The sequence below is a fragment of the Haematobia irritans genome, chromosome 3 (assembly GCF_050003625.1).
Source record: "Haematobia irritans isolate KBUSLIRL chromosome 3, ASM5000362v1, whole genome shotgun sequence".
Taxonomy (NCBI): domain Eukaryota; kingdom Metazoa; phylum Arthropoda; class Insecta; order Diptera; family Muscidae; genus Haematobia; species Haematobia irritans.
The window spans coordinates 66,924,571-66,947,726 of NC_134399.1; the positions used below are offsets into that span (position 1 = coordinate 66,924,571).

General features: G+C 30.8%; 1 protein-coding gene and 1 long non-coding RNA gene across 2 annotated transcripts in view; both read right to left on the reverse strand.

Annotated features, from left to right (window-relative positions):
- Nucleotides 1–17,299, reverse strand: part of alpha-Man-Ia (alpha-Mannosidase class I a) — a 477,107-nt gene extending 459,808 nt beyond the window's left edge. Inside the window, exon 1 of the mRNA XM_075302903.1 lies at nucleotides 15,790–17,299. Within this exon, the coding sequence (XP_075159018.1) occupies nucleotides 15,790–16,959 (1,170 nt within the window). The 5' untranslated portion in view covers nucleotides 16,960–17,299. The remainder of the gene's footprint in view (nucleotides 1–15,789) is intronic.
- Nucleotides 17,300–17,742: 443 nt separating this feature from the next.
- Nucleotides 17,743–23,156, reverse strand: part of LOC142229645 (uncharacterized) — a 108,956-nt gene continuing 103,542 nt past the window's right edge. Inside the window, exon 3 of the long non-coding RNA XR_012720448.1 lies at nucleotides 17,743–17,895. This is a non-coding gene — a long non-coding RNA (uncharacterized LOC142229645). The remainder of the gene's footprint in view (nucleotides 17,896–23,156) is intronic.

A 23,156-nucleotide genomic window follows, 5' to 3' on the forward strand; every position in this document is an offset into this window, starting at 1 on the left:
TAAAATTAAGGTTGCATAATCTTTCACATTAGGGCCAAATTTTATTGCTCTTAAATTCGCATTGAACTTTCCTTCCAAGAATCTTCATTAGTGTAAATAAAAAAAGGAAATTTCGCAAACAAAGGTTTTTGGCGTTTTGTGTTACTACCCTGATGGATTGCAAATCTCGGATTTTTCAATTAAAACTTAAATCGCGGACCCAAAACAAATATCCTCATGTGGAAACAAAACAACATCGCACACCACCCACTCATTTTAAATTGACAAATGGGTTCCACACCTTTTTTTGCTGCTTAAGTTAGTACAAATACACCAAAGGCGAAGACAGAGAACCAACGAATTAATGGATCTCATTTGTTGGCTATATTACGAAATGACCAAAAAGACCAATTGAAAGGAAAATCACCAACAACAACAACAACAAAATCAACGGTTAGCGTATGAAACCACCACCAGCATGGAGGCCCGAAAGAAGATTTTACCATTAATTACATGCTGGCCAGAGAATGGTTGTTTGGAGAAACCCATTTGGGAATGATGGCGACAAGACACTATGGAAGAACCTTTAAAATGGAAGAAACGAAAAAACAAACTGTCATATGGTAAATAAATAATAACGCGGGAATTATTCAAGAATTATGTTTACACTCACTTGGCAGAGGAGTGTAGTGACTGGAGCAACTAAATCATGGCTGCTCTTTTTGGATACCCATAGGAGAGATGTTTGGAAACAAAAGCCAAAGACGAATAGCGGAGCTAAAATGTCCATATATCAACAATATTTTAGAACCTCCACAGTAGAATGGCGGTATTCCAACTTTGTCATTCTCTTTGTAACACATCCTTTGTAAAGGTCCGAGATTCAATAAAAATGACGAAAATTTTTGAGTCAATCTACTCATGCCCGGCCTTCTAGTCTGTATGAACCATTGCCAGTTCACAATTCCATGTGTGATTAGTTAATTTTCGAAAAGATTATTTTTATACCTCAAGTACACAGAAAACAGAAGTTTTTGGTTTCAATCAAGAGATTAAGTGATTCAATTTGAAAGAATATTTTAATAAATCCTATTAATTTATGTGATTGAATTTTATTTTGTCTTAAAAATTAGTTTTTTAACTTAATATATTTTCCAACTAAATTAAGATTTTAATTCAAAAAATTTCCGTGAGACATTTTCTGTAAGTGGCAGGAAAATTAATAAATAACAAGTGAGTGGATTAGAAAGTCGGGTGGGGGCGAGACTATATCATACCCTAAACCACCCGTACTGAATTAGTAAACATTGTTTGTTGGGTATCAATGTTATAGATTTGGGAGCTAAACCGCATTTCCATATTTAAGAACATTAAGGGGTCCATGTATATGGGAGTTTTATTACAATTTGAACAAAAATGTCTGATATTAGGAGCTATAGTTGATGTTGCACCTACCCCCTCAAAAAAATCGCTTCTGTAACATATACCCCAAACTCAAAATATTGTTTGTATTGTTCAAACATATTATGTTTCACCTTAGGCACACACTGGTAAAAAAAAATTTTAATGAAATTTTCTTTGTGTGGATATATTTTTAAGGCGCCAATTGGTTACTTCCATTATTTTACTTGGAGCTTACTCTCTAGGTCTCTCTTTCTAAACACATATATGTTTATAGGCTATTTCCAAATTAATATATGTTTGCATCTAAGCATATTATATTTACAAACAGTTTATGTCCCAAACATGTTATGCTAGTTTATGAACATTATATGCTTGAACTTACAAATATTGTGTTAACGAATTTGAGTTCCAAACATATCATTATTACACCCACACTTATGGACAAACAGTCTTTTTCGTCAGTGCACACGAGCACTTCGATCGCGAACCATACAGTCACGGTTGAAACTTGAGACAAAACTTATCTACCAAAATTTGGAGAAAATCTTACCGAAAACTACCAAAAAAAATATTATTTTGCAAAAAATTATTTCTTCAGAAAGTTTTGTCAAAATTTTATTTCTACAGAAAATTTTGTCAAAATTTTTTTCTTTTGGAAAATTTGCACAAAATTGTATTTCTATAGAAAATTGGGTCAAAATTTAATTTCTTTTGGAAAAATTTGCCCAAAATTTAATTTCTTTTGGAAAATTTTGTCCGAAATCTTTTTTCTAGAGAAAATTTTGTAAAAAAATTATGTCTATAGAAAATTTTGTCAAAATTATATTTCTATAGAAAATTTTGTCAAAATTTTATTTCTATAGAAAATTTTGTCAACATTTTATTTCTATAGAAAATTTTGTCAAAATTTTATGTCTATAGAAAATTTTGTCAAAATTTTATTTCTATAGAAAATTTTGTCAAAATTTTATGTCTGTAGAAAATTTTGTCAAAATTTTATGTCTATAGAAAATTTAGTCAAAATTTTATTTCTATAGAAAATTTTGTCAAAATTTTATTTCCATAGAAAATTTTGTCAAAATTTTATTTTTATAGAAAATTTTGTCAACATTTTATTTCTATAGAAAATTTTGTCAAAATTTTATGTCTGTAGAAAATTTTGTCAAAATTTTATGTCTATAGAAAATTTAGTCAAAATTTTATTTCTATAGAAAATTTTGTCAAAATTTTATTTCCATAGAAAATTTTGTCAAAATTTTATTTTTATAGAAAATTTTCTCAAAATTTTATTTCTATAGAAAATTTTGTCAAAATTTTATGTCTGTAGAAAATTTTGTCAAAATTTTATGTCTATAGAAAATTTAGTCAAAATTTTATTTCTATAGAAAATTTTGTCAAAATTTTATTTCCATAGAAAATTTTGTCAAAATTTTATTTTTATAGAAAATTTTGTCAACATTTTATTTCTATAGAAAATTTTGTCAAAATTTTATTTCTATAGAAAATTTTCTCAAAATTTTATTTCTATAGAAAATTTTGTCAAAATTTTATGTCTATAGAAAATTTTCTCAAAATTTTATTTCTATCGAAAATTTTCTCAAAATTTTATTTCTATAGAACATTTTCTCAAAATTTTATTTCTATAGACAATTTTATCAAAATTTTATTTCTATAAAAATTTTTCTCAACTTTTTATTTTTATAGAAAAATTTGTCCAATTTTTTTATATAGAGAATTTTGTGAAAATTTTATTTCTATAGAAAATTTTGTCAAATTTTTATTTGTATAGAAAATTTTGTCAAAATTTTATTTCTATAAAAATTTTTCTCAACTTTTTATTTCTATAGAAAATTTTGTCAAAATTTTATTTCTATAGAATTTTTTTTCAAAATTTTATTTCTGTAGAAAATTTTGTAAAAATTTTTTTTCTATAGAATATTTTCTCAAAATTTTATTTCTATACAAAATTTTCTCAAAATTTTATTCATATAGAAAATTATGTAAAAATTTTATTTCTTTGAAACATTTTTTCAAAATTTTATTCATATCGAAAAATTCGTCAAAATTTTATTTATATAAAAATATTTGTCAACTTTTTATTTCTATAAAAAAATTTGTCAAATTTTTTTATATAGAAAATTTTGTGAAAATATAATTTTTATAGAAAATTTTGTCAAAATTTTATTTGTATAGAAAATTTTGTCAAAATTTTATTTCTATAAAAAATTTTCTCAACTTTTTATTTCTATAGAAAATTTTGTCAAAATTTTATTTCTGGAGAACATTTTGTCAAAATTTTATTTCTATAGAATATTTTCTCAAAACTTTATTTCTATAGAAAATTTTCTCAAAATTTTATTTCGAAAGAAAATTTTCTCAAAATTTTATTTCTATAGAAAATTTTGTCAAAATTTTATTTCTTTGAAAGATTTTTGCAAAATTTTATTTCTATCGAAAAATTTGTCAAAATTTTATTTTTATAGAAAATTTTGTCAAAATTTTATTTTTATAGAAAATTTTTTCAAAATTTTATTTCTATAGAAAATTTTGTCAAAATTTTATTTCTATAGAAAATTTTGTCAAAATTTTATGTCTATAGAATATTTTCTCAAAATTTTATGTCTATAGAAAATTTTCTCAAAACTTTATTTCTATCGAAAATTTTCTCAAAATTTTATTTCTATAGAACATTTTCTCAAAATGTTATTTCTATAGACAATTTTATCAAAATTTTATTTGCATAAAAATTTTTCTCAACTTTTTATTTTTATAGAAAAATTTGTCCAATTTTTTTATATAGAAAATTTTGTGAAAATTTTATTTCTATAGAAAATTTTGTCAAATTTTTATTTGTATAGAAAATTTTGTCAAAATTTTATTTCTATAAAAATTTTTCTCAACTTTTTATTTCTATAGAAAATTTTGTCAAAATTTTATTTCTATAGAATTTTTTTTCAAAATTTTATTTCTGTAGAAAATTTTGTAAAAATTTTTTTTCTATAGAATATTTTCTCAGAATTTTATTTCTATAGAAAATTTTCTCAAAATTTTATTTATATAGAAAACTATGTAAAAATTTTATTTCTTTGAAAGATTTTTTCAAAATTTTATTTATATCGAAAAATTTGTCACAATTTTATTTATATAAAAATATTTGTCAACTTTTTATTTCTATAAAAAATTTTGTCAAATTTTTTTGTATAGAAAATTTTGTGAAAATTTTATTTCCATAGAAAATTTTGTAAAAATTTTATTTGTATAGAAAATTTTGTCAAAATTTTATTTCTATAAAAATTTTTCTCAATTTTTTATTTCTATAGAAAATTTTGTCAAAATTTTATTTCTATAGAAATTTTTTTTCAAAATTTTATTTCTGTAGAAAATTTTGTCAAAATTTTATTTCTATAGAATATTTTCTCAAAATTTTATTTCTATACAAAATTTTCTCAAAATTTTATTCATATAGAAAATTATGTAAAAATTTTATTTCTTTGAAACATTTTTTCAAAATTTTATTCATATCGAAAAATTCGTCTAAATTTTATTTATATAAAAATATTTGTCAACTTTTTATTTCTATAAAAAAATTTGTCAAATTTTTTTATATAGAAAATTTTGTGAAAATATAATTTCCATAGAAAATTTTGTAAAAATTTTATTTCCATAGAAAATTTTGTCAAAATTTTATATTTCTATAGAAAATTTTGTCAAAATTTTATTTCTATAGAGAATTTTGTCAAAAATGTATTTCTATAGAGAATTTTGTAAAAATTTTATTTCTATAGAAAATTTTGTCAAAATTTTACTTCTACAGAAAATTTTGTCAAAATTTTATTTCTACAGAAAATTTTGTCAAAATTTTATTTCTATCGAAAATTTTGTCAAAATTTTATTTCTATAGAATATTTTCTCAAAATTTTATTTCTATAGAAAATTTTCTCAAAATTTTATTTCTAAAGAAAATTTTCTCAAAATTTTATTTCTATAGAAAATTTTGTCAAAATTTTATTTCTTTGAAAGATTTTTGTAAAATTTTATTTCTATAGAAAAATTTGTCAACATTTTATTTCTATAGAAAAATTTGTCACAAGTTTATTTAAAGAAAATTTAAAGAAATTTAAAGAAAATTTTGTCAAAATTTTATTTCTATAGAAAATTTTCTCATTATTTTATTGCTATAAAAAATTTTGTCAAAAATTTTTCATTTATCTACAGAAAATTTATGTAAGTACCATGAATTCTACCAATCTACCAAACAGTACAATTCTACCAACTGTGGCAACCGTGATTACAAAACTACAGTAGTCTTTGTAAGCGGATATAAAACTAAAAACAAAAAAATATTTAAAATTGAGGCGTTTGATTTTCTTTAAAATTCAGTCCAAAAGAGCTCTTGACAATAATCTTGCAATTGCATTTTTGTTGAAATTTTGTGTGAAAAGTACTTTTTCGGTCAAAAAAGAACTTTTTTGTACTTTCTTCAAAACTGTATTTTCCATCCCCGAATGCGTGCAACGAACAAAATGCGTTTCGCTAGATCGACTCAGAATTTCACCACGGCACAGAATATATACTTTATAGGGTCTGAGAAAGATCCTACTATTATACCCAAATATTATTTTCAGTGTGCCATCACAATGAAAAACAAAAACAGGCTAAGTGAGTCTGAGGAACCACCTTATGTTACATACGATAGAAAATATGCAGGTATTTTACAAAAAAAAAATTAAGAATTTCAATAAATTACTACATAAACCCTAAGGCTACCCCACTGTGCAATATAAGCGTTTATTTTAAACTATCGCAAAAGCATACGCATAAGCCTTTACCTGAATTTGAAATTCGTGCACTTAAGTGAATATGCGTGTGAGGAGTATAATAACATAATGAAGGTTATTTTCATTTAAATAAAATAAATAGCACCTCTTGGTGAGTTTCTTTTGTTCGCCCCTAGTGAATCAATGTCAGTTCAGGGAATTAGCAAACGGGACAACTGGGCTCTCAATTTTTAGTTCATTGGCTTTACGCTTTAGTTGATAGCGGTTAGTTCTACCGAAAAAAAAACAAGGAACAAACGCGTGTTTTACATTTTTGTGAAATGACCCATTATGTTTGTCACTTTTTTGTCTTCTCCTTTGGTTCGTTCTCCCTTTGTAATTTCTTTATTATGTTATATGCGTTTAACCTAAGGACAGATGTTGTTGATTATTTTCTTCAAACATTACTCAAGTTGTATGATACATCGACAAACATGTGTGGTCTGATATATCAGCAACAAAACAAAAGCGAAATATCCATCATCCGACTCTAACGAAACTAGGAATTTGAGGACATTTTATTGTGGATATAAAGGGATTTGAATCTTTCTCAACTCAGATAAGATCAACTTAAGATATAAACTTTTAACCATTTCACTACCGAAATAATACTAAGGTTAAAAACTTTAATTGTTCTTCTGTTTTTACTTGTACTAACAGCATCCCACACAGAAAAAAATAACACCAAAATATTTCCAATTAAAAATGTGATTGATTTTGAAAAATTTTTTGCCCTTAATAAATTAATTGATACAATTAACTTTTTAATCCAAATAGACACATTTATTTAATTAAGTCAATAATTAAAAATGTTTTAATTTTTAACTAAAAAATTAATTGGTACAATTAACTTTTTAATCATACTCGGAAGACTAAGTCATTAAAAAAAGTGATGGATTTTTTTTCTAATTTTTAATAAGGTTAGGTTAGGTTAGGTGGCAGCCCGATGTATCAGGCTCACTTAGACTATTCAGTTTATTGTGATACCACATTGGTGAACTTCTCTCTTATCACTGAGTGCTGCCCAATTCAATGACAAGGGACCTCCTTTTTATAGCCGAGTCCGAACGGCGTTCCAAATTGCACTCAAACCACTTAGAGAAGCTTTGAAACCCTCAGAAATGTCACCAGCATTACTGAGGTGGGATAATCCACCGCTGAAAAACTTTTTGGTGTTCGGTCGAAGCAGCCCAGCAAAAAAAGCGTCGCCAAAAAGTAATGAAAATGTTCTTTTTGGATCCGGAAGTGGTGCAAAATTGACGCAGAAGCGATGAATTTAGGTTAGGTTAGGTTATGTGGCAGCCCGATGTATCAGGCTCACTTAGACTATTCAGTCCATTGTGATACCACAGTGGTGAACTTCTCTCTTATCACTGAGAGCTGCCCGATTCCATGTTAAGCTCAATGACAAGGGACCTCCTTTTTATAGCCGAGTCCGAACGGCGTTCCACATTCCAGTGAAACCACTTAGAGAAGCTTTGAAACCCTCAGAAATGTCACCAGCATTACTGAGGTGGGATAATCCACCGCTGAAAAATTTCTTGGTGTTCGGTCGTAGCAGGAATCGAACCCACGACCTTGTGTATGCAAGGCGGGCATGCTAACCATTGCACCACGGTGGCTCCCGATGAATTTAACATGGGCTTGTCATAGAACGGAAGTCCTCCATTTCAACAGCCGTTGCACTAAATTTGCATCACTTCTTGAGGTGTGATCCGAATTCAATGTTTTGGATGTAAATTGAAAGATTCTGTGATATTTTGTCAAATAAAATTTTTTTATAGTTTTTTGTAATTTTTAATGGATTCTAACGCTTGTTAGAAACGTTTGACCTCAAATATTTGCAAAAATTCACAATTTTTTCAGATTGGATGTAGCACTTTTTTCGTCAAAATTTAAATGATTTGCACCATTTTATGAATTCTTATTCTGTTTTAAACTTATTTGAAACAAGAAAAGATAAAATTACCCATTAAAAGCATGAAAAAAACAGATATAAAAATTGGATTAAAAGAACTTCCTGGGTAGTTAAAATAAAGAACATTATTGGGAGTGCATCTTCAGGAAGTGCTTTTAAAGTTATGCCTTTAGAACTTCCAAATTTTTTTGCTGGGAGGAATCGAACCCACGACATTGTGTATGCAAGGCGGGCATACTAACCATTGCACCACGGTGGCACGGGCATTCAAGACCACGCTTGTTGAAACTCCTAAAAAACTGTTATGTTCCAAAAATATATATACTTACAAGTTGTTATCATTATTCGACCGCAACCAAAAGTTAACTTTAACTCACCTGTAACGAAAAAAACAAGATAAGGCAAAAATTAAAGACATATTGAGCTTTTTTTGGGTTATAATTGTTCACTTTTTTGATATTTCTGAAACATTTGGGTATAAATTAAATAAATATGTTAATTTTATGAAGAAATTCTTTTAGACATTCCCCAAAAAAAAACGACTCATTTCATGTGTAAATTGCTGTGGTCAATTTGTCAAGCAAAATCAATACTTAGGAATCTCTAAACCATTGTCGATGTCATGGCAAATCAAAATGATTGTGGGAATATGCAATTGTTGTCTTTCGCTTTACCCAAGAAGGTTATAAAAGGACAATAAAAAAAATTATTCCGAAAATCAACTTAATGAGGGTCTCTTTGCCTGCATTTCGTATTCCATGAAAATATCCCCGATAATTATCGAGACTGTTAACTGTTGAATATTTAACAGTTTCGATGAGAATTAACGTTGAATATGTCATGAGATACCAAGCCCAATGTGGAAATTGCCATGGAAAGGTGCCAACAACCGCTAACAGTATTTCACAGTTAAAGTTGTAATACATCCAATTACAAGCCCTAACTGACAGCAGACCACAAAATGCCTGCAACCAGGATTGCTTTTTAAAAATCACAAACTTTTGACAAAAGTCAACGTGAATACCTGGATTCATATGAAAATAAATTATGCTAAATGGCAATGTATATTCTGCCATTCTAGCATGATGACATTTCTTTGTCCAATGCATACGGCCCAATGGGACAAAGTGGTCATCGAGATAAAAACCAAATCATGAATCATGAAAAGGTCAATAACGAGGTTAGAACCCTTGGAGCTTTTCAATTAGATCGAATTCCTATTGGCAATTTTACGATTAATTAAGGGTGTTCGGCTTATTGAGTGATCTAGTATTATTTTTCCGCCCATCTAGTTCCCTTGGGGGTCAATTTTTTTTATAATGAATTGTTTGTATAAAATGAAAAAATTATGAAATATTGCCTTAATCTCTAACATTCCTTGTTTCCAAGTAGGTCTAGTGATTAACTATGTACCGTCTATATAGAGACAAGCGGCACGCAGTATAATAACATAAACCCCTTCTTCTTCTCCACAGTACCAGTAATTACATGAAGACCAAATGCATGTGCCACTGTAGGCTAGCATATAACTCACGGTGTCGGATTCGTCACAGAACGTTTATTTCTTCCAATGACGGAGAGAATGCAGGAGGTTTTAATTTTTGTAGTGAGTCTTTATTGAGGATAAAATGAGTGGTCTAGACGTGATACAATATTTCTCAGACTTGTCTAGCGATGAAGTAGATACTATTCCATTGTGGCGCACCACTTTCCTACTAGGTGGGGTTGGATATGTAAGGCGTTATTTGCGACCACGCCAGCAGGAATTCGTGTCACGACGATGTGGACAACGGGACAGGGAGAAGTCGGTCTGCCTGAAGTCGTGACAGCGTCAATGGGTCAGGCCGGTGTATCACAAGTCAAACACAGTGGCAGGTTGACGCAATGCGTATCACTTAAATGAACCGCCCCCCCCCTGTCGTGACGCAGGCGGGTTTGTTATGGTGGCGGTTGAACTCACTGTATCCCAGTAACTGTCCCGACGGTGCTCGGTTAACGACAGTGGCTGCTAAGACGCACTGTTCTTTTCCTGTCATTCTTTCTTTTCTCATCAATACCTTTCTCCATCTCTTAGACTGGAGGAGAGCCATCTCTGTAGTCATAAGTTTCCTTTCCATATTCACCCTCTTACTCGTACACTGGAGGAGTGCCGTCTCTCTAGTCACAAGTCTCATTTTTCCATTACACATTCTGCTCTCTTACACCGAAGGAGAACGTCTCTCTGGTCGTTCCTCACATATACGTGTGGGTCGTGAGATTCCTTCCCCTCCCCTCTTACACTGGTGGAGAGCTGTCTCTCTAGTCGTAAGTTTCCTCTCCACACGTACACGTTCCGTTCTTACAATGGAGGAGAGCCGTCTCTCTAGTCCTAAGTCTCTTTTTCCCATTGCTCCTTCCCCTCTCTTACACTGGAGGAGAGCCGTCTCTCTCGTCGTAACTTTTCTCCCTTCCCCTGCACCATTTCGTCCTTTCACTGGAGGAAAGCTGTCTCTCTAGTCGCGGATTTCCTTCCCTCACTTATACGTTCCTGTTCTTACAATGGTTAGGTTATGTGGCAGCCCGATGTATCAGGCTCACTTAGACTATTCAGTCCATTATGATACCACAGTGGTGAACTTCTCTCTTATCACTGAGTGCTGCCCGATTCCATGTTAAGCTCAATGACAAGGGACCTCCTTTTTATAGCCGAGTCCACATTCCAGTGAAACCACTTAGAGAAGCTTTGAAACCCTCAGAAATGTCACCAGCATTACTCAGGTGGGATAATCCACCGCCGAAAAACTTTTTGGTGTTCGGTCGTAGCAGGAATCGAACCCACGACCTTGTGTATGCAAGGCGGGCATGCTAACCATTGCACCACGGTGGCTCCCTTACAATTCATACAATGGAGGACAACTACTTTTCTAGTCGTGAGTTTCCTTTCCTCTCCTCTACCCCTTTTACACTGGAGGAGAGCGGTCTCTCTAGTCGGGAGTTGTCGCAATCCCTTTCACCTCGTGAATCTCCATGATCACATACCTATACATGCTCTTGCCCTGATGGAGAGTAATCTCTCTGGACACGAATCCTATGTCCAACCTCTATCCCTGCTGCCAAGGACCAAAGCTCTGTCAAACTTCATCCCGACACACCGTTCGACCGCAAGGGAAAGCGGCACACTTGTGACATTCGATCACGCCACTAAAAATTCCGTGCCAAGAATCCCAATCGTCTACTGACCACTAAGTCCGAGGGCCGCTGGGTTCGGTAAACATCTGGCCCGTCTCGACTAGTTAATCACCCAGGATCCGCAGGTATCAATATAATTATTTGCATTCGTTCTTTACATTAACTCCCACATACATTAACTCAAAGTGAAATACAATGATTTATAAAGGGTGATTCTTTTGAGGTTAGGATTTTCATGCATTAGTATTTAACAGATCACGTGGGATTTCAGACATGGTGTCAAAGAGAAAGATGCTCAGTATGCTTTGACATTTCATCATGAATAGACTTACGATCTGCCACAACGTCGAATTTTCAGTGAATGGGCCCTAGAAAAGTTGGCAGAAAATCCGCTTTTTTATCGACAAATTTTGTTCAGCGATGAGGCTCATTTCTGGTTGAATGGCTACGTAAATAAGCAAAATTGCCGCATTTGGAGTGAAGAGCAACCAGAAGCCGTTCAAGAACTGCCCATGCATCCCGAAAAATGCACTGTTTGGTGTGGTTTGTACGCTGGTGGAATCATTGGACCGTATTTTTTCAAAGATGCTGTTGGACGCAACGTTACGGTGAATGGCGATCGCTATCGTTCGATGCTAACAAACTTTTTGTTGCCAAAAATGGAAGAACTGAACTTGGTTGACATGTGGTTTCAACAAGATGGCGCTACATGCCACACAGCTCGCGATTCTATGGCCATTTTGAGGGAAAACTTCGGAGAACAATTCATCTCAAGAAATGGACCGGTAAGTTGGCCACCAAGATCATGCGATTTGACGCCTTTAGACTATTTTTTGTGGGGCTACGTCAAGTCTAAAGTCTACAGAAATAAGCCAGCAACTATTCCAGCTTTGGAAGACAACATTTCCGAAGAAATTCGGGCTATTCCGGCCGAAATGCTCGAAAAAGTTTCCCAAAATTGGACTTTCCGAATGGACCACCTAAGACGCAGCCGCGATCAACATTTAAATGAAATTATCTTCAAAAAGTAAATGTCATGGACCAATCTAACGTTTCAAATAAAGAACCGATGAGATTTTGCAAATTTTATGCGTTTTTTTAAAAAAAAAAGTTATCAAGCTCTTAAAAAATCACCCTTTAGAAAGTACGATGGGCTTCCTCTGAGAGCAGCATGCAAATCAAATTCATATGGAACGATAAGAGTAGTAAGAAGGATTTCTAATGGCGACGCATAGAGAGTATTTGAGCCCATTAATAGGCATATAACAGGATATAACACACGATAAGGATTGGCTTAATAACTGATGATATTTGTAGATGGTACCTGGACCCGGAGGCTACGGAAGACTTCTACCATTTTCTGTGCCAGTGTCTGGCATTCTCATTTAGAAGAAATAAGATACTGGGTTTCTTTGTCTTTCAGGATATTAGTGATGTACGGGACTGTAATCTGAAGAATGTCCTTGTCTTCTGGATGGAAGACCTATAAACCTCGTTTGAAAATGCTAATGTAATGGGATTAATCCTGGCGGAGAAAAATAGATAATGAGAGGGAAGGAAACAACTATGAGGAATCACAATGGACAAATATGGTCTAAGTGAAACCAATTCCGACCCCTCCAAAGGGGTGTGATATCACCATTACTATGGTTAATCATAGTAGATGAGATTCTTACTTTTCTTCACGGCAAAGGGATAAAGGTATTGGAATATGCGGACGATATTGCTGTGATGGTGTAGGGCCACTATCTCAGATATAATGATTGAGGCTTTGCAGGTTCTATCCGACTGGGCAGGAGGTTGCGGCTTGGGCGTTAATCCAAAGAAGACGGAGCTAGTGCTCTTCACTAGAGAAAGGAAAATCACCGGTTATAAGGACCCACAACTTCAAGGAACGTGATTGAGTCTCTCCAGATCAGCCAAATACTTGGGAGTTATCTTGGACTGTAGACTGAACTGGCCGGAAAATACTGCAGTCCGTCAGAAGAAGGCCTATGCGGCACTCTATTCGTGCCAAAGGATGGTCGGGGAACGCTGGGGGATGAAGCCGTCCTTATTCCACTGGGTTTTTACTGCGGTTATAAGATCCGTAGCCACCAATGGCTGCCACGTCTGGTGGACCATTACTAGACATCGTAACCATATACAGAAATTCAGCAGGATAAACAGAACCGCTTTCATTTACTTGACTGGTGCGATGACAACGAACCAGTTGTCCTGGCCACTGTGGCTCTAGAGGTTTTAATGGGAATTTGCCCGCTTGATCTACACATCAGGAAGACAGCCGAGTTGATACTCATGAGACTGAAGAGCTTGGACTTACTCGAAAACACGGCCTGCAGGCACACGGAACATGTCGCTTCAGTTAGACAGCGCCTAAGGATGGACTATATGGCGACCCAGCATGTATATGAGGACAAGCTAAGATTGTCTTTCCCAAGTATAGATGACTAGGAGGAAAAGCACATACTTTTTGGAGATGGTTGAAGGCACGGGCAGTGGTATCTACTGCATAACATCGTCACGGAAGTTTTTCCCCCGCTATCTTTATATACTTACAGGATCAATGCTAAATATGATGAACTGTGGAAGGAACGATGGACTTTCTCTGAGGGTTGCGAGCAGACCAAGCTGATATGAAACGAGGAGAGTAATAGGAACTCAGGATTTCTAATGGCGACGAATAGAGAGGATTTGAGGCGGTTGATAGGCATCATCACGGGACACAATAAACTTGGGAAGCATGACCGATGCTATTTGTAGATGGTACCTTGACCCGGAGGCTACAGAAGACTCTTACCACTTTCTGTGCCAGTGTCCGGCATTATTTTTTAGAAGAAACAAGATGCTGGGCTCCTTTTTCTTTCAGGATATTACTGAGGTACGGGACTGTAATTTAAAGGATATACTCGCATTTATCAAGGCTTCAGGATGGAAAACCTAGAGAACCGTAAAGGAAATGTGACCGACCAGGCCAGAGGAAGACAGAGGTCGAAGAGGAAAGAAACAACCATGAGGAATCGCAATGGACCAGCATGGTCTAAGTGGACACCATTTTCCGTACTACGGATTTGGTGTCGTCCTCTATAACCTAACCTAACCATTTGGTTTGATTCTCTATAACCTAGCTAAACCTACAAATGTGATCAATCATTCCCGAATCATCAACAAAGAACAGTCTACCATGCAGAATCGTCAACGACAATCATCACCGAACATCAAGGGCAATATCAAATCAACGAACCTGAATCACCAATCAACCGCAGTTTCGACCAAATACCATAATGGGTTATCCGCTCGCAGTCATACTGGAGACATTCCTGAGTGTGGTTTTAAATTGTTTTACCGTAATGTGAAACGCCTTTCGGCCTCGGATATAAAATGGAGGTCACTTGTCATTGAACTACACAATGATAAAAGAGGACTTCACCACTGTAGTATCACAATGGGCTGACGATTCCGAACCATCAAACAAAAAATCTACGAAGTTCACAGAATCACCGATTCAACTATTTAACCTAAAAGCCATAGCACAAAAACATTTTCAACATACATTTACGTATATAAGGAAAAGTATCATATATTTCTCTAATCAATACTAAACCGTGTGTAAGGGTTGTAGATTCTAAGTGGTTTCACTGCAATGTGGAACGCCGTTCGGACTCGGCTATAAAAAGGAGGTCCCTTGTCATTGAGCTTAACATGGAATCGGGCAGCACTCAGTGATAAGATAGAAGTTCACCACTGTGGTATCACAATGGACTGAATAGTCTAAGTGAGCCTGATACATCGGGCTGCCACATAACTTAACCTAACCTAAGGGTTGTGGATTCCGGATGGTCCCTGGTCTACCTCAGCCGAAGACATACAAAGTATTGTAATAAGATTGGTCAGCGGTCCCAATGTTCTTATTACCTAAATGGAATGGTTTTAAGTCGGTATACTTGCTTAACATATTGGGAATGAATTTTCTCCGTTTTGGCGAAGATTATGGATGTTGAACAAATCATGATTACCTCGTGTAGCACTTATACTGGTTATAAGATAGATTTCGATCAATGTATTTTGAGTTTTTCGGAGACTTGAAGATGGCTTTATTATACGGAAATTCTGGGCACCTATGTGGGAGAATTTGTCCGTTTTTGGGAAATATACAACAAGGGAATATATTTTGGTGAATTCAACGCATTGACTCTTGAAATAACCTCAATCTTATTTGAAATCAATTTCGTACAACGGAAAGAGATTCAGCGGGAATTTGAATAACTTTTGAAGTTATTAATAATCAACCATTATCCAAATCGGGTGAGATCTAACTAACCATTCTTTCAATGACAGGTTATTGATAGCATTCGCATAAAAAGACCAAAAAAAAAGAAGTTGGCCTACTACAGCTTAACGTCTTATTGGAGATTAAAAAAAATTGCTTCTCATGCCTACTAAGAAAATGATGATAAATGATGGCAAAAACTAAAGGAAAAAGATTGAATTCATTGAATTTACCTTTTTAACATAATTGCGTTTTTCAAAATCAATCATGCCGGGATTATGATCTTCAATACTTAATTGATTTGTAGCCACAGAAGCAGCAAGTATCAAGGAACCCGTATGTGGTGGTAAACGTGGATCAACAGTTGATGATGTATCTGGTGATGAAAATAATGCTGTATCATTGAGCTTTTCTGCTATTCCAGCAAATGATGCATTTGCTGTCACTGCTGATGATGCTGATAATGAAGTTGAAGAATTTAAGGAATTATTTAAAAGCCTTTCAAATGTTTCCGATGATGCTGATGCTGATGATATGACAGTTTTCGTTAATGGAAGATGTTGAACCCCACTTGAATTACTATTGCGGTTCGGCAAAGAAGTTTCCTTCAAATCACTGGTGATTACATTGGAATTCAAGGTGGTTTCATTTGGTGAAGAAGTCGATGTCACCGTTTCCATTATTGTGGTATTTGTCGTTGTTAGGGACTTTTTAACATTCTCACCCAAATATTTGAATGTTTCATTTAATTGTTGACGAATTTCCGAAGTGGCTGGTACTGATATGGATTCGATGTGACCATCAATAATGGCGCCATTCAAAGGCGCCACTAAATCCTCTATAACGGATGTGCCCTTATGTTGCATTGATGCTGAGGCTGTTGACAAAGTTTCTGATGTCTCACTGTGATTAACAACATCACCTGAAGATGTTGACGATATCGGAGATTTATTGACATTATTGGGCGTTGTTACATTCCTTTGCGGTATACTAAAGTTACTAATACCGATTTCAATGATAATTTTATTGTGGCTAGTAGCTGCTGCTGCTGCACTTGTTCCACCTCCATGATGAGGAACAGAAGATTGTTGCTGCTGTTCCGTGGACTGAAAACGTTGTAGATTTTTTGGATGATTAGCTGTTATGTAGTTCAAATCACTTCGCGATAAATGATGTTGCTGCAATGTCGAATACTGCTGTTCAACCAAGGCAGCTCTTGTCTGGGCAGCATTGGCACTATTAGCCGCCGCTGAATCGCTGGCAACTTTTTCTCGCAATTTCACAATGTTCGAAATATTTATGCTGTTCGTCAATGTTATGCCGGTAATGAAGACCAAAATTATTGTAAAAATGACTCCAAGGATGACTAACGTTGGCATGCGAAAACATTTTTTTGTGCACATTGTTTGCTTGGTTGGCACAAACGAGGAGAGGTGAAGACGCGCCGGAGAGATGTAACGATGAAAACAAAAAATGAATTTTAAACCGAAGCGCAAACAAATCGCTCAACAATGAAGGATATTCTTATTGTGGGTTATCCTTTCGAATGATCAACAGATTGCAGTATTATCCCGAACAGTTGACACTTGCCCAACAAATTTAGATTGATTTCAATAAGGCACAATATTTGTTTGGAGACTGCGAGTGGTTATCGGCAAACAAGAATATCACTGGAGACATTAACATAAATATTTTGATAATCGGAGACTTTATTTTATGCACATTGAATTCTTATATATTTTAAAAGTTGTTTGCGTTTATTTTGTATTCAATTTTCTTATTTGTTTAATTCTTTTATTATTATTTATTTTATTTATTATTTTATTATATTAAATATATATTTGTTGATATTTTATTTAAATTTTCTTAAGCTTAAAAAATAACGGATCACATTTTCTTTGTAAACTTTTAGAAATGTTGATTATATTTGATCACTTTTAATATTTTTTTTTAATTTTATTGTTTTGTTTTGTTTTGTTTTTTTTTTTATTAGATCTTCTTGGTTTCACTTTCTTTTTTGTAGATTATTAAAAACAATTACACTTGGAGATAAATATTTTTAAAAATATTTTTTTTTTAATATTTATTACTTATTTTAAATATTATATATTTTTTTAAATATTATATTTATTACTTAAAACTTTTTTTTATTATACAAATGAGAGATTTGATTTTTTTGGAGACTTTTGTAGAGGTTTGAGTTATTTTGTTCACAATATTATCAACCATTTATGGATGAAATAGACAACATAGAAGTACACATATAATTTTTGTAAAAATTATTTTTTTATATTTTTAGGTTTTAGAATCACTTTTTTAGGTATTATTTAGAAGAGTTGCTGTATTCCAGAAGAAAGAACAATAAGTAAGTAAGCTAGCATATGGGTAGATCAACTTAACTACACACTTAAACAAATATTCAATTTCAATCACAGTATTTGCAATTAAAAAAATAATTGAATAAATTAAATTTAATGTATTAATTAAATATTTCTTTGTCTTTGTGTATTCTTACACATCACCAAAGATAGACCAACCATATTACAAAGTACTCTCCGAAGGGTAATCGATATATATTGTCTACACATACTAGTGGTGGTCCGACATGTATAGTTTTTATACCCACCAACATAGAATGGTGACGGGGGTATAATAAGTTTGTCATTCCGTTTGTAACACATCGAAATACCGGTTTCAGACTATATAAAGTATATATATTCTTGATCAGGGAGAAATTCTAAGACTATTTAACCACGTCCATCTGTCTGTACGTCTGTTGTAATCACGCTACAGTCTTCAATAATGAAGCAATCCTGCTGAAAGTTTGCCCAAACTCGTCTTTTGTCTGCAGGCAGGTCAAGTTTGAAGATGGGCTATATCGGTCCATGTTTTGGTATAGCCCCCATATAGACCGATCGCCCGATTTTACTTCTTGGGCTTCTAGAAACTGTATTTACTGTCCGATTTGGCGGATGTTGGAAATCTACAGGTATTTTAGGACCATGAAGAGGTGTGCCAAAAATGGTGAGTATCGGTCCATGTTTTGGCATAGCCCCCATATAGACCGATCTCCCGATTTTACTTCTTGGGCTTATAAAAATCGTAGTTTTTATCCAATTTGCCTAAAATTGAAAATCTAGAGGTATTTTAGGACCATAAAAAGGTGGACCGAAAATGATGAATACAGGTCCATGTTTTTGATTTCACTTCTTGAGGGTATAGAAGGCGCACTGATCATGAAAATTGTTTGAAACTGAATGTAAAATTTCCAGATTTTACTTCTCGTAATCATTTAAATAATTGGGATCAAAATCTACAGATTTTCGTTTTCAAATCAAGGCCTAATTTCATCATTATCTTGCACACTTACAAGAGATGCTAATGATTTCTCTAAAACTCAAACAAAAATGGGTAAAATCTTTAAATTTTTCTTGGGGAAGTGTACTGGTTGAACTGCTCTGCTTGGGAGAATATCTCTCATCAAACCCCCCTGAAATTTCAAAGGAAACTATAATATTTGATTCATGGTGGTGGGTAGTTAAGATTCGGCCCGGCCGAACTTACTGCTTTATATACTTGTTCGACTTTTCAATGGCTCCCTACACGCATTGATATGATCAATATAATTACATCAAACAGTGTTGCCAGTATTGGGGATTTTTCCCCATATTGAGGATATTTTTTCGTGGATGGGGACGAAATGTTTGAGATGAGGACTTGAGGGGTTTGGTGGGGAATTTCCATAAATATTGGGATATTTTTCGAAAAATTTTTCGATATTTTCGAAAAATAAAACTTTGAGAAAATTTTCTATAGAAATAAATGTTTGACAAAATTTTCTACAAAAATACATTTTTGACAAAATTTTCTATAGAAATAAAATTTTTACAAAATTTTCTATAGAAATAAAATTTTGACAAAATTCTCTATAGAAATAAATTTTTGATAAAATTTTCTATAGAAATATACAATTTTGACAAAATTTTCTATAGAAATAAAATTTTGAGAAAATTTTCTATAGAAATAAAATTTTGACATAATTTTCTATAGAAATACAATTTTGACAAAATTTTCTATACAAATAAAATTTTTACAAAATTTTTTATAAAAATAAAATTGTGACAAAATTTTCTATAGAAACATAAAATTTTGACGAAATTTTCTATAGAAATATAAAATTTTGACAAAATTTTCTATAGAAATATAAAATTGTGACAAAATTTTCTATAGAAATAAAATTTTGACAAAATTCTCTATAGAAATAAATTTTTGATAAAATTTTCTATAGAAATATACAATTTTGACAAAATTGTCTGTAGAAATAAAATTTTGAGAAAATTTTCTATAGAAATAAAATTTTGACATAATTTTCTATAGAAATAAAATTTTGACAAAATTTTCTATACAAATAAAATTTTTACAAAATTTTTTATACAAATAAAATTGTGACAAAATTTTCTATAGAAATAAAATTTTGACAAAATTCTCTATAGAAATAAAATTTTGACAAAATTTTCTATAGAAATATAAAATTTTGACAAAATTTTCTATAGAAATAAAATTTTGACAAAATTTTCTGTAGAAATAAAATTTAGACAAAATTTTCTGTAGAAATAAAATTTTGACAAAATTTTGTATAGAAATATAAAATTTTGACAAAATTTTGTATAGAAATATAAAATTTTGACAAAATTTTCTATAGAAATAAAATGCTGAAAAAATTTTTTATAGAAATAAAATTTTGACAAATTTTTCTACAAAAATAAATTTTTGACAAAATTTTCTATAGAAATATAAAATTTTGACAAAATTTTGTATAGAAATAATATTTTGACAAAATTTTCTACAGAAATAAAATTTTGAGAAAATTGTTTATGGAAATAAAATTTTGAGAAAATTTTCTATAGAAGTAAAATTTTGAGAAAATTTTCTATAGACATAAAATTTAATAAAATTTTCTATAGAAATAAAATTTTGACAAATTTTTCTACAAAAATAAATTTTTGACAAAATTTTCTATAGAAATATAAAATTTTGACAAAATTTTCTATAGAAATATAAAATTTTGACAAAATTTTCTATAGAAATATAAAATTTTGACAAAATTTTCTGTAGAAATATAAAGTTTTGACAAAATTTTCTATAGAAATAAAATTTTGACAAAATTTTCTATAGAAATAAAATTTTGACAAAATTTTCTATAGAAATAAAATTTTGACAAAATTTTCTGTAGAAATAAAACTTTTACAAAATTCTCTATAGAAATCTAAAATTTTGAAAAAAAAAATTCTATAGAAATAAAATTTTGACAAAATTTTCTACAGAAATAAAATTTTGACAAAATTTTCTATAGAAATATAAAATTTTGAAAAAATTTTCTATAGAAATAAAATTTTAACAAAATTTTCTATACAAATAACATTTTTACAATTTTTTTTTAATAAAACTTTGACAAAATTCTCTATAGAAAAAAAAAATATAGAAAAAAAATTTTTCTATATAATTAAATTTTGGCAAAATTTTCTATAGAAATATAAAATTTTGACAAAATTTTCTATAGAAATAAAATTTTTACAAAATTCTCTATAGAAATAAAATTTTGACAAAATTTTCTATAGAAATAAAATTTTGACAAAATTTTCTATAGAAATAAAATTTTGACAAAATTTTCTATAGAAATAAAATTTTGACAAAATTTTCTATAGAAATAAAATTTTGACAAAATTTTCTATAGAAATAAAATTTTGACAAAATTTTCTCTAGAAATAAAATTTGACAAAATTTTCTCTAGAAATAAAATTTTGACAAAATTTTCTATAGAAATATAAAATTTTGACAAAATTTTCTATAGAAATAAAATTTTTACAAAATTCTCTATAGAAATACATTTTTGACAAAATTCTCTATAGAAATAAAATTTTGACAAAATTTTCTCTAGAAATAAAATTTTGACAAAATTTTCTATGGAAATAAAATTTAGCAAAATTTGGTAGATTTTCTTCTTGGCTCGAATGGCAAAAGTCATCCCATTCCCGGGATTTTATCATAGTATCGCTTCTGCTTTTCCCCGAATTAAATGCTAGAATTCCTGGGAATTTCTAATTTGTTCCAATGGCTAATATGCATGACACATCAATGGAAGTTTCCTTGGTAAATATGAAAAAATTTCCGCGTTCCCGGGAAGAGAAATAAGTCGGGGAAAAAACACTAAAGAAAAGATATCCCACCACTTGGCTATGAAAAAACGGTTCTTTCACCACGAAAACGGCAAAAGCTCAAACATTCCGCCGACCAAATTGGCCTACAAACTATAGTCCCAGCCATCGAATTTTCCTGTTATATTCGCCTCATCAAATGTCACTCGTTGGACCGAGAGTGTCATCTCCACCACTGAATAAAATATTGGGCGATATAAAATGAGACTATGTTTGAAAAATTTTTTAATTTTTCAAAAAGTTTACCTTTGTTTGTAGGGTTAAAACTTATATTAATTATAATGTAAATTAATTTGAATCGAATAAGAAAATATTAAATATACCTAAAAATTTATACAAACATAAAATGAAATTATATTGTATATTATAAAAATAGATTAGTTAATCTTTAACATTCTAGAAATTAATTAATCTTTAACATTCTAGATATATATGTAGTATTTGTTGTTTTTTATTCTTCAATCTTCATATCACTTATTTATTTAGTGTACATTGTATAGAACTATGAGTAACTACATTTTAGACAAAATTAAATTTAATTCATATTTATTTAAAATTAATTAGAATTCATTATAATGAAATGAATAAAACAAAATAGAAGTTAACCCTAGATTGGAATGTATTGAACAAAAGTAAGCTAAAGTAATTTAAAATAAATTTATTGTACACAGAAAGAAATTTCACGAAAATTTTTCCAATTAAAATTTTAATTGAGTTTTAAAAAATATTCAATTAAAAATTTAATTGATTCAACAAATTTTTTAATTGAAACAAAAATCAATCACAAAAATTAATAGTATCAATTAATTTTTTAATTGGATCAATTAATTTTTTAATTGACCTTCAATTAATTTTTTAATTGATACTATCATTTCTGTGATTGAAGACATTTCAATTAAAAAATTAATTGGATCAATTAATTTCGTGATTGAACCAGAAAATTTTTTTTTTGTGTGTATAATCAAATACACAAAAATAAATACAAAATAATTTGATTTAATCAAAAGAATATATAATTTTATTTAGTTTATATATTTTATATAATTTTAATTAACAAACAAAAATTTGAAACTAAGCCAATTTTCGGCAAATATAATCAGATAAATGTTAAAATAAATTTAATTAATTTTAAATAAATTTAAATAAATTTTCAATAATTTAAAATAAATTTATTGTATAATCAAATACACAAAAATAAATACAAAATAATTTGATTTAGTTAAAAGAAAATAGAATTTTATATAGTTTATGTATTTTATATAATTTTAATTAACAAAAAAAATTGAAACTAAGCCAATTTTCGGCAAATATAATCAGATAAATGTTAAAATAAATTTAATTAAATTACATATAATCAAATAAAATTAAAAAAATAATAATATCTA